Here is a 15,552-nt window from a genome sequence, read left to right on the forward strand (position 1 = left end):
TAATAATTAAATATTTTGAAAATTCTCATTCGTTATATTCTCATATGTTATACTAACATATATTCAAAAAAAGTTATGATTTTTAATCTTCTAAATCTATTAATGCTAATAATATCTTCTTTAGTAATTTTAAAATATGAAATAGTCTTAATGAAATTTGTTACTTGAAATAGCCTTGATGAAATAAGAGTGATCATTTCCTTCAATAATGATGTCACTAATGGTATGATCCTGCTTCCACAAGAATTGATATAATAGAATTATCATGATAATTATAGTCATTGTTATTAATGCTAATAATATCCTCATTGGTAACGTGCTTTTGGTTGGTTAGATTTTTAATTTTGTGGGTCACCTTAAAATTAGGCATTAAAGTTGAAATCAAATTATTCTCTTACTGTTGGCTAAGGAGGAAAATAGATTAACATCTCTCAATTTAATTTAATTAATATTGACATATTGTTTCTTATAAATCTTCTTTCTAGTAAAGTAAATTTCTAAAAGTAAAGCAATTGTGAACAACATAGGATAATACAATATTGTTTTTCTCTAACAGTAACTAAGAGAGGGAGAGATGAATAAGTATGAAAATAAAAGGAGATTGCGGAAATTAAAAGTTAATATTTTAAAAGCTAGCAATTATCATTATCATTATTAGAATTTAATATTTTGAAAACGTTAATTTTTTCCTATACAATTATTATGCACGTTAACTTTTTTAGGTAGAAATTGTTAATTTAACCACATTAACTTTTGGGAAGTTTAATATCTAAAGCATTTAATATTTTGAACACTTTATGTATTCAGATTATAATAATAATAAGCATTTAATATTTTGAACACGTTATGTATTCAGATTGTAATAATAATGTAAATCATTTTGAATTATTGATAGTTAACACGTTAACAATAGCCAAAATATTAAATGCAATTATACAGACAATTAAGAATATTAAATGCACTATACAAAATATGCAAGTATCAGAGAATTATATGCATGTCAAGTTTTTTTTTTTTAAACAAATGTGCTAACACACACCCAAGATTTCATTAGAAAGAAAAGGATTACAAACGAACGTCAAAAGCTTACAAATTGCGAAACCTATAATTAGGAAGCAAATTCCTATTTCTATGAAAATCATCATACAAGAAATTCGGCATACTATTCCACCAAGAATCAGTCTTGGAAGTAACTCCATACGTGGCAAGCTTATCAGCACAAGAATTCCCTTGCCTAAAAATGTGAGTAACCATAAAGTGCATGGAAGTTATGGCTGTGTTGCACTTGTTCATGAGATTACTTAGACGCCAAGGAACCAATTTGGAACCATTGAAAATGTCCACCACCACCTTAGAATCACACTCCAACCAAATAGACCTCCAACCTTTCTCATAGGCTATTATGACAGCCATTGTAGCTGCAAGTAACTCAGCATAGATTGAATTTTGTATATTGAAATAGGAAGCATAGCAACCCATGAACTCCCCGTCACTGTTTCTGAAAATTCTAAGCAGCACCATCCGAGTTAGCTTTCACCAATCCAATAGAAGGAGTCTTCCAAATTACCTCTAAGATGTTAGGAGCCTTGCTAAAATTGACTCTTATACCAAAAACTTGAAGTAACTGGAACTCTGCTATGGAGTTTAAATATTATTTCAATATAATTAGACATAATTATTAATTATATAAATTTATATATATATATTAAAATTATTAATTATATTTAAAATCATTGCCATGGCTTGGGGGAGGGAAATGTCCAAATCATTAAATCTAGCTTGGTTTCAGCAATACCAAATTGTAGCTATGGCATTGATAATGCAAGCTATCATAACTGTCTTTGTCAAAGGACTAAAGAAATCCGAGATGATGAGAAGATTGGCAATAGAGCAAGAGTCTAGGCTACACCCAGTTTGATCTTGGAGCCCTGTCCAGATTGCCCTAGCAAACCTACACTTGAAGAAGAGATGCTCTGAGGACTCCTCATTTTCCTTGCAGAGGGAACAAATTGATCCCAGAGCTAAGCCTCTAGCTTTTAAATGCTCATCAACGAGCATTTTATCATGGTACAATCTCCAAGTGACAAAAGCTTTTGAGGGAGGAATTGTGGGGGACCAAATGTTCTTACACCAATTTTGCTGAGAGGTCTGCGGTTTGATGAAGATGTAAGCCTCTTTCATGGTGAGAATTCCATCAGCAGCATTAATCCAAGCCAGTTTATCTGGTTGATTATGAGAGAATGACAAACTTGTTATAGAGTTGCAAACTTGAGGGTGGAACCTAGCAATCCAAGGAAGAATAATCCAGGAAGACTCATGAATAAAATCTACCACTGTAGCCATAAGAGAAGAAGAGATATGAGCAGGGATATTTAAGTAATCAACCAGAGAATGGCCAATCCAATTATCCATCCAGAAGTTAATTGCATTACCATTCCATACTAACCAAATAGAATTATCTTGCACCATCTTCCAGAACTTCTTGATTCTAACCCAAATAGAGGATTTGATGTATGAAATATAAGACCTAGACCCCTTGCAAAATCTATCCCTGAAGAACTCTGCCCAAACCTCCTTAGAAGCCCTCATCTCCCAAGCCAATTTTAGGATAGCAACCTGATTCATTTCTTTGAGAGATCTAATACCCAAACCTCTCCCTCTTTAACATGAGTGCAAACCTTATTCCAGGCAACAGTTACCATTTTTTTGACTATTGGATCACCAGACCAAATAAAGTTTCTGATGCTAGCATCCAACTTCCTAAGCAAATTGGGAAGTTTAATATTTAAAACATTTAATATTTTGAACATTTTATGTATTCAGATTATAATAATAATAAACATTCAATATTTTGAACACGTTATGTATTCAGATTGTAATAACAATGTGTAATAATAATAATGTAATCATTTTGAATTATTGATAATTAACTCGTTAACAATAGTCAAAATATTAAATGATTTATGCAAAATATTATTTAACCACGTTATAGGTTAATTTTTGTAGGCAATTGTTAATTTAGCCACGTTGTTATAATATAAATTTATTCATATATTAATATTATTTACTTTTAAAAAAAAAGAAAAAGTATTTATTTAAATTAAAAAGTTTATAATGTCACCCAATAAATATTAAACTAAAAAAATACTTGATTAGAAGTTAGAAGTTAGAACCCTTATAAAACCTCCTAGAATTTTGAAATGACTTCTATCTACACTGCACCCTAACCCAATCCATTCCTAAGTAACACCCATCTTCTCTTCCCTTCCCTTCTTCATTTCTCTTCCTTCCTTGTCCTCAAACCAAGTCTCTCTCTCTCTCTCTCTCTCTCTCTCTCTCTCTCTCTCTCTCAACTTTTTCCCCAAGTTTCCCAAGTGAGTTTTCACCACTTCCACCTTTCTCCTCTCACCATTTCCTTCTCTCTCTCCTAAATTCTCCACTTTCACTTCTTCTCTCAAACCCACCATTACACTAACAACTCGCTCCTTCTCCCCTTTTCAACTCAAACCCATTTCCAACCCTTCCAAAAAGAACCCCTTTTTAACCCGCTCCGACGACGGCGACACTGACGGCGGCGCCTCCGACGACTACGAGATGGACGACGACGAAATGGAAGAGGTGGACAACAAGAAGGACTTCGACATCGATTACGTCGTGGCCAACGACGACGAGGACATAGCTACCGTGGAGAGCAAGAGCTTCGTGCACACGCAGGGTTGGGACTCTGAGATGGTTGTGGATTATAGAATCAATGAAGATGAATTTCATAAGATTAGTTTGTTTGACTGTGATTTCTTCATTAGGAAGCCCCCTGATCCTGATAACAATGTCTATGATTTCAGAGAGGTTTGTTTTTACCAGTAATTCAATGTTGAAATCATTGTCTTATGTTTATGTTGTTTATGTTTTGATTGGTTGAATGTTTTTGTTTTTGTTTTTGTTATTGTAGATGTATGTTACTCCTCCTGATACAGATGTTTATTCAATCCCCAAGATTCTAGCTCCAATGCCTACTAAGGTACTTTTATGTTTTAAGTTATTCTTTGTTACTTTGTTTCATATGTTCATGTTATTAACATTACCATGTAGTAATTTATTGAGAAAGTTAGCAACTTGGCAGTTAATCTCTGAATTTAATAATGTATACTAGTTCTTACATAAATTTACATAACTTCAGCTCATATGAACTCATTTTTGGGATTAAAGTGAGAAACAAAAAGGTCGAAGTTCATATGAGTTTTATATATTTCAGGACTAAATCATGCTCAAGGATTAAACTACAAGTATAGAGTAATTCCTAGGACTAAGTTGCTAATTTGTTTGTGATTTTATCACAACTATATTGTAGAGCTTTTTCGTTGTTTATTTTCTTCAATAAATAAAGGGGAACTATACTGACTTAATTACACTTGGCACCTATCTTGTTTCAAAAGTTACACTCAATGTAATTTCAGTATGACCCTTCAGTGGAGGTAAGAGTAATGATAACATAAAGATTAAGGGAGGTTGCCATAATTTCTGAAACAAAAGGGGTGTCGCTTGTAATCAAGTCAAATACCACAAATTGGGAGTGTAATTTCCCTATGAGTAAAACGCTGCATTGACTATTCATAGTATTGATTTTTTCCTCTCACTATGGATGTGACTATCTTTCTTTTACTTCAATGTATTAATTGCTTCTTTCTATTTATGTGTATCATGTTGCGTTAGGACTGGAGATGGTGGAATACATAATTTACAGAAATCATACTTAGAGTGATTCGATTCTTTCAATTTGTTTGCTTGCCAGATTAATGATTACTTCCTTTTTCTCCCAATCTGTAGTACATTAGATGCGCTGAAAGTGATTATGGTGCCTACAATGTGACTGAGCCACCTATTGATGCACCTCGAGATCCTCTTTATAAAACTGAGAGGGAGATCATGAAGGTATAGCAAATGTTTATTTGATGCTTCAAGTAATATGTGAATTGCTGTGCTTCTTGCAATCTTGTCTTCAATCGGATCTAGTTGAAATTATTATTAACATTTATAAAAACTCGTGGCATAAAATGGACACTTATTAAAGAAGAGTGAAACTAACTGCTTCAAAACAATGCATGCTTCCAGTTTGTCTCGAGAATTGTGTGAAATATTGCTGAACAATCCTCTCATGGAATTCAGTCAGGCACTGAGCATTACCTCAGTTTTAACAGAGGGTGTGATGAGAGAAATTAGTCCTGGCATGTGCGTGAGTTTGATCAATTACCAATGAAGTATCACCCTGAGGACTAGAGGCATTTTGACTGATTAATTATATCTGTGAATCTAGTCCTTGTTGTGTTGGTCATGATTATCACTCACTGAAATAGTGGAAATCAATAGCTATGATTTTAAAGAGTGTGTGTGTGCATGTCTATATATTTGTGTTTATATCTGTGCTTTAGGAATTAAGGCAATGGATAATTGCACTGATAAGACTGTACAAATGAAGTGAGAACTATGAAGCATGGACATTCCACTTTGGTGCTATGCCCTTGTGTTGTAAACGTGTCTGACATAGACACACGAACGAGGCATCATGACATGCTTGTCCAATTAAAAAGATAGTTTTTAAGGATAAAAATAGCAGTGACATGTCCGACTTAAAATTTTAAATAAAATTTTACTTTTAATGTAAAGGGTAAAAAGTCAGTAACATATCTGATTTTTAATAAACAGTAATTTCTAGCTACCACCCATCATCCAAGCCCAACTATTCAGTTAGCACTAATCTTCAGAGTAAAATTTTTTATACACTGACAATTTAATAGTTTTGCACACTGTCATTCCATCATCCACCATTCATTTTCAATCATCATTGACTCTTCAAAAAGTAATACAATTATACAAATGAATGATGTATTGACTATGTATAAATCTTTTTACTGGCAGAGCATATATATTACACTCATCTTCACATACTCTTTTTAATATTTAATGGATGTAAATGTCTAGTTTTACTTGGACTAGTTGGTTTAGGAGATTTTTTAGGAGGAACTTACTAAGTAGCAAATCTTAACCCATATATGATACTATGGACTATGGATCATTTTCCTTGCATAAATCGTGTCCATGTCAGTGTTTGTGCTTCATCAGGGGAGAATGACTTTAGATAGCTTATATGGCAAGAAGTAAAGAAACTTATATTTATACATTAAATAACTAGATTATGTATGCTTGACACGTCACTTTTGATTTGGGAGATGACATTCTATAATGCTAGTGACTAATACAATTTTCTTGCCACTTTCCCTGTGTGTATTGTAGTGCTTACTCCTAATATATTATGAATTTATAACAAACGTCCAATAATTAGAAGCAAAAGAAATTAACAGTTGTTGAAAGGAGACAATTCTTTGCTAAAGAAGTCTCTCTCATCTAATTTTCTTTCATTTTACAGGTGTACTTAACAAAACACTACAAAAATCGGAGGCTTGGTGACCCAGAGTTTGTGTTAGACTTCGAGGAAATTTATGTAATTGATTCCAAAACTAAGTCAATTACTAGAGCCAAAGTTCTGGTAAGGAATTATTTGTTAATTCACAGTGTAGTTGCTTTTGAAAAAAATCCTACTGCTTGTTGCAATTATCTGCTGCCTTCAATATTCATATTTTGTCAATTTGGATTCAGATTACTTTTATTTTTTAAGAGCTCGACAATAGATTCAATCAAATCATTGAATGTGCAGCTGTGCTTGAGCTTAATATACTAATGGAATGCTTTAGAATCTATTAGAAGACTGGAAAATGTTATTAGATGCCATTTTAAAAAAAACTGTAAAGGGCTATTTTGAGTTTATTGATTCCATGGTCAGTTCTTAGGTGCATGGTTCTTTTCCTGATCCGAATAGTGGCATGCCCCTTATAAGTGCTATACTTATATGTGGACCTCTGCCCAGAGTTTAGGCCCGAAACTACTAATACGAGTTCAAAACTCTTGTCTATTTTACCTAAAACTGTTTGTTTCTCGTTGTAGCTGATAGATACATGCAACTTTTATGTTGAGTGCTATATGGTTTCTCATACTGCAATAAGTGATAATTCCGGATGACTTTTCTGATTGTAGTGGCTGACATTAACATTCTTTAGAATTTTTGCAATTAGAATGTTTCCACCTGTAGATTTTTTTTTGAAGAGTGTCTCTGAAAAAACTTTGTTGTTGTAATTATTTCTAGTCATGAGCTTGTTTCTCATATGCATATTTCTGTCTAAAGGAAAGAATAGAATCTTTTACTAATCATCAATGTGTCTTGTATAGGTAACAGCTCCTGGAGGGAGAAATAGAGATAGAAAGACCGACTTGCTTGTTATATCTGATCGCGGGAGCTCCTTCAAAATAATACATGCGGTGACTATTTCTTTATTGGATCAGTTGTTATTTATCTTTACACCACACTTGTGCTTATATGCTATTGTTATGTGCAGAGTGAAAAAGAAGATCCATCAACTGTCATAGAAAGGGAAGAGTGGGACAATAGCAGAGAAGAGATGGAGAGGCATCTTAGAAAGCTAAGGGATTTCAGCATTTCTAATTGGTTTTGAATAATGACAAATGCATTCCGGGACCGCCTTGTGATAGAGAGGAGGTTGAGCATGAGCACGTGTATGAATATGGGCAAACTGATTTAAAATCGGAGAGCATGCTTGTTCGACGTGGTGAACCGTTGGGAGGTGGACAATAGATGAGAAGGACATGAAAATAGAATGTTGTTTCATTTGTAAAATATAAATGTTCTGTATTTTACTAGTTGATTTTGGATTAAGTAGAAACTAGGATTGGTACAATTACAAGATGAGAAAGTTTACAAAGCATTTTGTTACAAGTTGCTTTTATTCTGTTCAATTTGCAAAACTTATCTGGCTCATGTCAAGTGAAATGAGGAAGGGGAATGATTCATCTTATTGTATTTTTTTTTACAGTATCTTAACATGCAGAGATTGAATCCTGATATCAAAGTGAAAGAACTCAATCATCTACCAACTGTGCTGAACAAACAAGTCTACAGTATACATATGAAAAAGTTAATAAAAAGTTCATTTCTGAATGTTTCTCACAAATAATTATCAATAGTAGAGAATAATCCAAAATTATGAAACTTCTGAAGTCTCATTTCCTCAACAGTGAAAATGGTCCTCCTAAGATCTTTTTTTTATCTTTACTTGGATATGATATAGTCAGAGTCTCTCCAATTCAATTCCTTCCCTTTTAGGACCTGCCTATGTTTCCAGCCCTTACCATTTTCAGTCTAATCTATAAGATACAAATACAGCTTTGAGATGTTGAAATTGTTGCATGCAAAATGGAAGCAGAGAACATTTCCTTTATCCACTGGTCATTTTGTAGAGGCTGCACTTGTAGTAGTAGTCAGTTCAATGCCTGAACTCCTAGCCTGCATAGAGTAGAGACTATAGATATGGTTTTAAGGTTGGTCACAATATTATAGTTATTATAATATTCATGTACTGTTAGTGTAAAAATTTATATTCATTTAGTACATTATCGACCATTTTTTTTAAAAAGTCGTCAATGATAATAAAACATAAATGACGGGTAATAAAGTGATAGCATATAAAACTCATATTTTCATTTGTACATTTTTTCTTTCTATTATGATTGGACTCCTTAAATTTAATGTTTTGCGTACATATGGGCTTCCTTTCTGAAACTCATACTTCGGAAGTTGGAAGAGTTGTCTTTGATACATTAGAAATTTATATGCCTCAAGGCTAACAATTATTTATTGAGGTACTTGCAAATAATCTGTCATAACATTCCAAACCAGACCAATTAACACGCTTTTATCAGTTGTATCAACCTTTATTCACAAAAGGTTGAAAGGGTTCAATGGAGAGAGAGAGAAGAGCAAAAAAAGAAAAGAGGAAATCTATGTTGTAAGAAGAATATGGGAAAGGTCCGAAACGATAGCTTAAATGTCGCATGATGCACGATTTATTCACATTATTATAAAAAAAATTAAATGGATGGTGAATTTTGGTTCAGGGCAAAATAGTATTTCGACAACAAATAAAGTTCTTTGAATATCGAATGGTATGTGATTAGTTCTCCAATTCTTCCTTGCACGTGATAGTTTTATTAACATTTTAGAAGATCAAGGATTATTTTACACTTGAGCCCGAATTCGAGGTCTATTTTACATGTATTATAATTTCCTAAATTTTAAGGGTTGTTTTCACACTTTTTCAAAGAATAATATTATGTACATACATATATTATTTTAATTTTTTCTAAGACATGATGTCCTGTAGCTGATAGGTAGATATTAATCATTTTCCGAAGCTTAAAGATGAAAATATATGTATATATATTATTTTATATATGGTTTAACTAAATTTTATATATAAAAAAAAGGTAAGAGTTTTATATAAAGTTTATGTATTATTCTTATTCATATTTAATTATATTTATTCTTCAAATATCAACTTGATACAAATGAATAGTAAGTAGTATATTTATTGTAACAATGTTGTTATATTTATATCATAAATATTTTGATAAATTACATTAACCCATGAGTTTTAGTGAAATTATATAAATCACCTATCCATTTTTTATCCCTGCAATAATCCTCTGATTTATGAAGACAAGTCTAAATGTATTACGAGTCAATACATTTTTTATTATTTTTAGTCCATTATAAAATATATGAATAATTTTAACGACATATTATTTAAATCATTTTTATATTATATTATAACGAACAAAAAATAATGAAAATATATTGAGTCGTATAGGATTTGGACTTGTTATAACAATATATCATATTTTGTTTAATTTAGTTATATTTATCATCTTTTTTATTTAAAAGATCACATTATTTCTCATGCAGAATAATCTATATAATGTATGTATATAAATTAGGGATTTTCTATAAGGGTAAAAAATGAATGAGTGATTTATATAATTTCACAAATTGTTTATTTAGATGTACAATAATCATCCTCGTATGAAATGACATTCGGTGAAACCTAGCAGTTGCAGTTCCATCCTAACATCTCATCAACACCATGTTTATGGCCTTGACTGCCCAACACCGTAGACCGTTCACTGCACCGCAACAACCAATTAATAATGAAAAAAGGTTTGTTCATAATATATAGATCGTTTTAATTTAACATAAGTGTTATGTCTGTACTATGAATTTGTTCCAAGACACATTGTTTTTTTTTTATTTCAACATGGAAGATAAGTTAGCTGTATGCTTCAATTCTTCTGTTGTGTTTATCATGTTATACAATGATTCATATATGTTTTGGGACCTATAAATATATCAAATTTTGGTTTTAGTCTTTGATTTTTTTTTTAATATTTTGTAAATGGTCCAAGTAGTTATTCTGGATATAAAATGATGATATAATTAGTGGAGGTGTCATCATGTGTCTTGCGATATCATTTATTTAGTTTTATATGTTTTGATTTTAATTCATATAAATTAAGTAATTTTGATTTTAGTTACTATAAATTAACTACAAATTTTAGTTAGTCACATCAGCAACTTTCTTCCAAAATTAATGACATGAAACAAGACATAGTCTAAAATTAAAATTTTGTAAGAATCAAAAATACATTTAAACATTATTATATTATACAATGTTGAGGACACAGTGGGTTGCATTTTCTACCAACCATATCTTACGTACGGACATTTCAAATCACATAGGATCCATTGGTGAGGGAGTCACCAACATTGTCCAAACTTCAAATCTTGATGTCTTAGGTCTTCCTTCTTTGATGGTTGAGCTTCAGACACTTCTCCTTTTCCATTGTGGTTCTAACATTTCAATTCTTTTTTCCTATGCCCTTTTATAATTTACTATAAAGAGAGTTTTATTCTTTGCTCACAATGGAAATAATAATTTCATATCGATGTGATGGTTGAGTTGCCATTGCACCATAGTTACTCAAACACCAGAAAAGTTAATCACAGACACCAATGCAAGTTAAACATCAACATATCCTCCTAAATTAATCTATTTTACTCGTGTGTGTATAAAAGGGAAAAGTTATGTTATCCTAATAAATATCTAATTTTATGTGTTTGAAAACAAAATTTAAAATTGTTCCACAATCAATTAGTATAGGTGTGGATCATAAATTGTATACACCTCAACTTTTATGTATGGAATGTGATATTTGAATGAGTATTATCTCTTACATTTGAGAGGGAAGTCCAATAAAAAATAAGACAAAATATAACAATATTTATATCATTTCTATCTATATTGAGATGTTACTTTTACTATTAAAATTAAAAACAAAAAACAGAACTTATTTTTCCAATATATGAGATTATTTTTCAGTAAAATTTGTGAGATAGAAAATGTTTTCCCATATTTCAACATTCAAATAATTTGTGTGTAGTTGTCACTTACTGTGCTATTATTATTGAATGAAATTTCCCATGGTAAAATGACCTAGCTAGAGAGATGCATTAAGAAACCAATAGTTAAGAGAATGGATAACAAGTTGAAAACTAATGAATTAGAAATTAAGTTAAAGATGAAATAAATGCAGTTGAATTGGCTTTATCACAAACCCTTAAAAGAACCCTTATTTTCTGTGGCACTAAGAAAGTAGTTCATCCACAAACCCACAATGGAACCCTTTACTGTACTTTTGGTGCTAGCTAACTATATACCCTCTTTATATTTACAGAGAGTTAAGAACAGAAAAGAGAGCAAAAATAAAAGAAGAAGGAGAAGAAGAAAAAGAGTGTGTGAGAAATGGGTAGGGGTAAGATAGAGATAAAGAGAATTGAGAACACAAGCAACAGGCAAGTAACTTACTCAAAGAGAAAGAATGGGATCTTAAAGAAGGCAAAGGAAATCACTGTTCTATGTGATGCCCAGATTTCACTTATCATCTTTGGTTCTTCTGGAAAGCTGCATGAGTATATAAGCCCCTCCACCACGTAATAATAAGCACTTCTTCAACTTAATCACTTTCAAACTCTTTGTTTTTCTATAATATTCTTACCTAGCTTTGTTTCTTCAAGAATAGTTTTGAAGTATAGAATATTATTAAAACATGTTTATTTTCTTTTAATCTGAAAAACTTGTATTTCGTAAGGTTGATTGATGTCCTAGACAAATACCAGAGAGCCTCTGGGAAAACACTATGGGATGCTAAACATGAGGTAGGTTATGATTTTATTAAAATAAATTAAATATATATTTATCTTATAACATATGTAGTAGTTCTTTTGCTAAAAATATGTTCAAAAGCATGAAGTCATGAACCATAAATTTGTGAGTATAGATCTACATTTGGAACATGTACTTTGTCTCCTCTATCTGAGTGTTTTATATTATAAATATTCTCATACATTTCATTGACAAAGAAAGGCACCAAACTATAAGATATGTTTATGATATATGAATGGATCTGGCAATAAAACAATATTTACTTGCTTTCCTTTTCTTTGCTAAAGTTTAAAAGCTGAAGAGACAGGATTTTGTAGGAATTTAAGGAACAAACATGTAATAAATGTCTCTCCTATCTACTTGATCTATGGATCTCTCTCTTTATTTTCTTTGCTACCATTGTAACCATCTTATAGAGCCAGATCTACTATGTAAATGATCATCATCTTAAGGATTTTTGCCTCCTTTTACCTATTTTTTTGGTCCTTTATTTTTGTGACAACATACATGTTATATTAACAATAAATTTGTTGAACTCACAGAACCTGAGCAATGAAATTGATAGAGTCAAAAAAGAGAATGACAGCATGCAAATTGAGCTCAGGTATATAGAAATATTGAACCTCTATTATTGTCCTAGCTATATATCACTCATTATTATATATATATCTTATCTTTGATTAAGTGTTTGTTTCAGGCACTTGGAGGGAGAAGATATTTCCTCACTGAATTACAAAGAGCTGATAGCTTTAGAGAATGCCCTTGAAAATGGCCTAAAGGATGTTCGTCAGAAGCAGGTAATTTTTTTCTCCACTTTTCATAAATGTTATTAATACTTATAAGTCTTAGTAAAAAAAACACTTATATAACTTCACTTGATAAGTGGTGTGCAAATTAATGATCTTTACACATCCATTATTTTAAATAAAGAGTTGAATTTCAGCAAAAGTTAGGACTTAAGAGAGTTTATGCATTATACTCACAAACAAATTTATAAAGACTCTTGAAAAAGTGATGCTTAAATTATAAAATTTAATGGGATCTTTACTTAAAATTTAATGGATTTGAAAGAGGATTTTGTGTTTTTGGAATTATACTAACCAAAATTAAACAAGTTTGAACTGATGTACTTTTTTTTGTTTATTCAACAGATGGAAGTGCACAGCATGTTCAAAAGAAATGTATGTGGATTTTTTTCTTTCTGGATCAACATGCTTAACAAACTCAATGGAATTTAAGTTCCTTTCTCTGTATATTCTGATTATAAAAAAATGAATGTACTCACTATTGACCCTTGTAATTCCTGTGATACTTGATCAGAGCAGGATTTTGGAGGAGCAAAATAAGGAACTCAATTTCCTTATGGTAAGTGGCAATCTATGTATGATTAATTGATGTGTCCATATCTTCTTATAAATTTTTGGTTGCACATTCAATGTTTAAAACATAGCGCATTGTTTTTATTAGTCGAAATAAAGTTATCTAATTTTAGAAAAAATTATTACTATAGATATAATTATCATGAAAAATATTGTATAGATGTGAAATATATTATTTCTATTTTTATGATAGAAAAATTTAAAAATAAAAAAAATATGTAGCACTACCACTTTTCATGAAAGATTTTAAAATAAAAAAAAAGATCAATGTCACTTAAAGGGACATCGCTCTTCAAGAAATCACATGCATTCCTTATAACTAAGGATTGGGATATGATCCTCAAGTAGTATGCACTAATACATCAATGAGTTTCCTATTCTGAAAGGAGAGATTTTAAATCATTAAGAACCTATATGTTTCACCATTGATATAGAGTTGTATACACAATAAAAGATGTGCAAGTTCATTCTTCGTATTCTTTGATTTATTCCACTATATTCTTTGTTTTATTCCACTATATTCCTTCTTCATTTTGATGATTTGACATGGATAATATTTTATAATAATAATATTCATTATCTTCAAGTCAAATATTCATTCTTCATATTGTAAGTTCATTCTTTATATTCTTTATTTTATTTCATTATATTCCTTCTTCATCTTGATATGCTTCCACATGGATAATATTGTATAATGATAATATTCATCATCTTTAAGTAAATATTCTGAAGTTTAATCCAACATCTCTATCATTCATGTTTTATGTTCTTGCTAAAATACATTTGTACTGCTGATGAAATTATGAATTTCTTATCAAATTGGAAATGCTTAATTCATTTTTGGCCCAAGGTTACCGTGAGTAAAAAATCAGTAGTTTTAGGAGTTAACTAATTGAAAGATCTGATAAAAAGGAATTAAAATGGCTGAATTTTTTGGGTACACTAAGTGGCTGAATTTGAGCACACATAACACGTTGTTATTATTATTATTAAACGTGTAAAGTGGTTTTCAATTATTCACCAAGGAAATTAAATACAATGCTGGTAGGAATATTCATGAACCATCCAGTAAAACTGACTTTATTTTTATGTTATATTCTTAACAGCAACAACATTTGGCAGAAGGTGAGAGAATGCTTGGACAGTGGATTTGAGCAGATAATATATGCATATGCCATTTTATATAAGTGTAGCCTAAACATCCTAATTTAATGTTCTAACTAAGAATGTAGAATGACTGATAATCTGATTTCTGTTGTGTTTGTTAGAGCTCAGTATAGACTCTAAATTAAGATTCTAAATACTTGTGACAAAAGCTATTTAATCTTGCTTCCAATATATCTAGAGTTTGTTGCGCAGGGAATGCTTAATTCTTTTTGTTAATTAAATAATGTAAGGTTGTTGCTTTGTAGACTTAGAAGTAAGATGAGAGAGGTTGATTGATCGAGCTTAATTTTTTATTCTTAACCTGTCCCTAGACTTGAAAGCTATGCCGATCCCAAATGACGATTAGATTAGCTTTTGAACTCGAACTTAACCATATACATGATTAAATATAATTTGTTGGAGATGTTTGAAATATATTATTATATGAAGTCCCACATTGTCTGGTATTGGAATAGAATAGAGTAACCAATGTTATATATTGGATTCAAGTCCCTTGTTATAATGTGCATCATATATAAGCATCAAATAGAAACACTTCATGGGCAGTTGGGCCCATGGGTGTGCTAAGGTTTGTAATCCTTATTCTATAATAACATATTGGTAGTCGCTCAACGCTCCTAGGGGCGTAGGCACAATTAGTCGCTCAGTGCTCCTTGTGGCCAACGTTATACAATGATCTTTTCCGCTGCACCAAAAATTGGTATCAGAGCCAATTGGTATATGACTCTTAACCCAGACGTCACATAATGGCTAAAGAGGATGAAAGCGTGATGGCTAGACAAGGTGCGTCAAATGTAATGGCAAAGATAGAGTAGATGAATTGA

General features: G+C 31.2%; 4 protein-coding genes across 6 annotated transcripts; 2 read left to right on the forward strand and 2 right to left on the reverse strand.

The window, feature by feature from the left end:
- Window positions 1-1,086: 1,086 nt before the first annotated feature.
- LOC109338324 lies at window positions 1,087-1,521 on the reverse strand. Its single transcript, XM_019575529.1, has one exon. The coding sequence runs from the start codon at window positions 1,519-1,521 to the stop codon at window positions 1,087-1,089; it is 435 nt and encodes a 144-aa protein (XP_019431074.1).
- Window positions 1,522-1,785: 264 nt separating this feature from the next.
- On the reverse strand, window positions 1,786-2,625 carry LOC109338325. The gene has a single exon (XM_019575530.1). It carries the CDS (start codon window positions 2,623-2,625, stop codon window positions 1,786-1,788), a length of 840 nt encoding a protein of 279 aa, XP_019431075.1.
- A 450-nt stretch (window positions 2,626-3,075) lies between these two features.
- Window positions 3,076-14,944, forward strand: LOC109338327 (floral homeotic protein PMADS 2-like). 3 transcript variants are annotated; one of them, XM_019575533.1, is made up of 8 exons: window positions 3,076-3,091; window positions 11,702-11,950; window positions 12,109-12,175; window positions 12,725-12,786; window positions 12,880-12,979; window positions 13,334-13,363; window positions 13,503-13,547; window positions 14,668-14,944. In XM_019575533.1, exons 2-8 carry the CDS (start codon window positions 11,763-11,765, stop codon window positions 14,713-14,715), a joined length of 540 nt encoding a protein of 179 aa, XP_019431078.1. In that variant the 5' UTR covers window positions 3,076-3,091; window positions 11,702-11,762; the 3' UTR covers window positions 14,716-14,944. The 3 variants fall into 3 exon arrangements, with proteins under 3 accessions (XP_019431078.1, XP_019431080.1, XP_019431079.1); XM_019575535.1 differs by having other exon boundaries at window positions 14,671-14,944; XM_019575534.1 differs by having other exon boundaries at window positions 11,712-11,950.
- Window positions 3,384-7,922, forward strand: LOC109338326 (the record flags this gene model as incomplete). Its single annotated transcript, XM_019575532.1, is given in 6 exon segments — window positions 3,384-3,846; window positions 3,950-4,018; window positions 4,825-4,929; window positions 6,422-6,541; window positions 7,279-7,368; window positions 7,446-7,922. Coding segments are annotated over 6 exon segments (964 nt in total), but the record flags the coding sequence as incomplete, so codon positions are not given.
- Window positions 14,945-15,552: the final 608 nt, after the last annotated feature.

Source organism: Lupinus angustifolius, unplaced genomic scaffold (assembly GCF_001865875.1).
Source record: "Lupinus angustifolius cultivar Tanjil unplaced genomic scaffold, LupAngTanjil_v1.0 Scaffold_22_2, whole genome shotgun sequence".
In the NCBI taxonomy this organism is placed as follows: domain Eukaryota; kingdom Viridiplantae; phylum Streptophyta; class Magnoliopsida; order Fabales; family Fabaceae; genus Lupinus; species Lupinus angustifolius.

What these genes read in the sequence shown, in the direction of transcription:
- LOC109338324 (XM_019575529.1), bottom strand. Translation starts at nt 1,521, where the DNA reads ATGGTGCTGCTTAGAATTTTCAGAAACAGTGACGGGGAGTTCATGGGT.
- LOC109338325 (XM_019575530.1), bottom strand. Translation starts at nt 2,625, where the DNA reads ATGAATCAGGTTGCTATCCTAAAATTGGCTTGGGAGATGAGGGCTTCT.
- LOC109338327 (XM_019575533.1), top strand. Translation starts at nt 11,763, where the DNA reads ATGGGTAGGGGTAAGATAGAGATAAAGAGAATTGAGAACACAAGCAAC. An exon ending in AGCATGCAAATTGAGCTCAG is followed by an intron (nt 12,787 to 12,879) that starts GTATATAGAAAT and finishes TGTTTGTTTCAG; the next exon opens with GCACTTGGAGGGAGAAGATA. An exon ending in ACAGCATGTTCAAAAGAAAT is followed by an intron (nt 13,364 to 13,502) that starts GTATGTGGATTT and finishes ATACTTGATCAG; the next exon opens with AGCAGGATTTTGGAGGAGCA.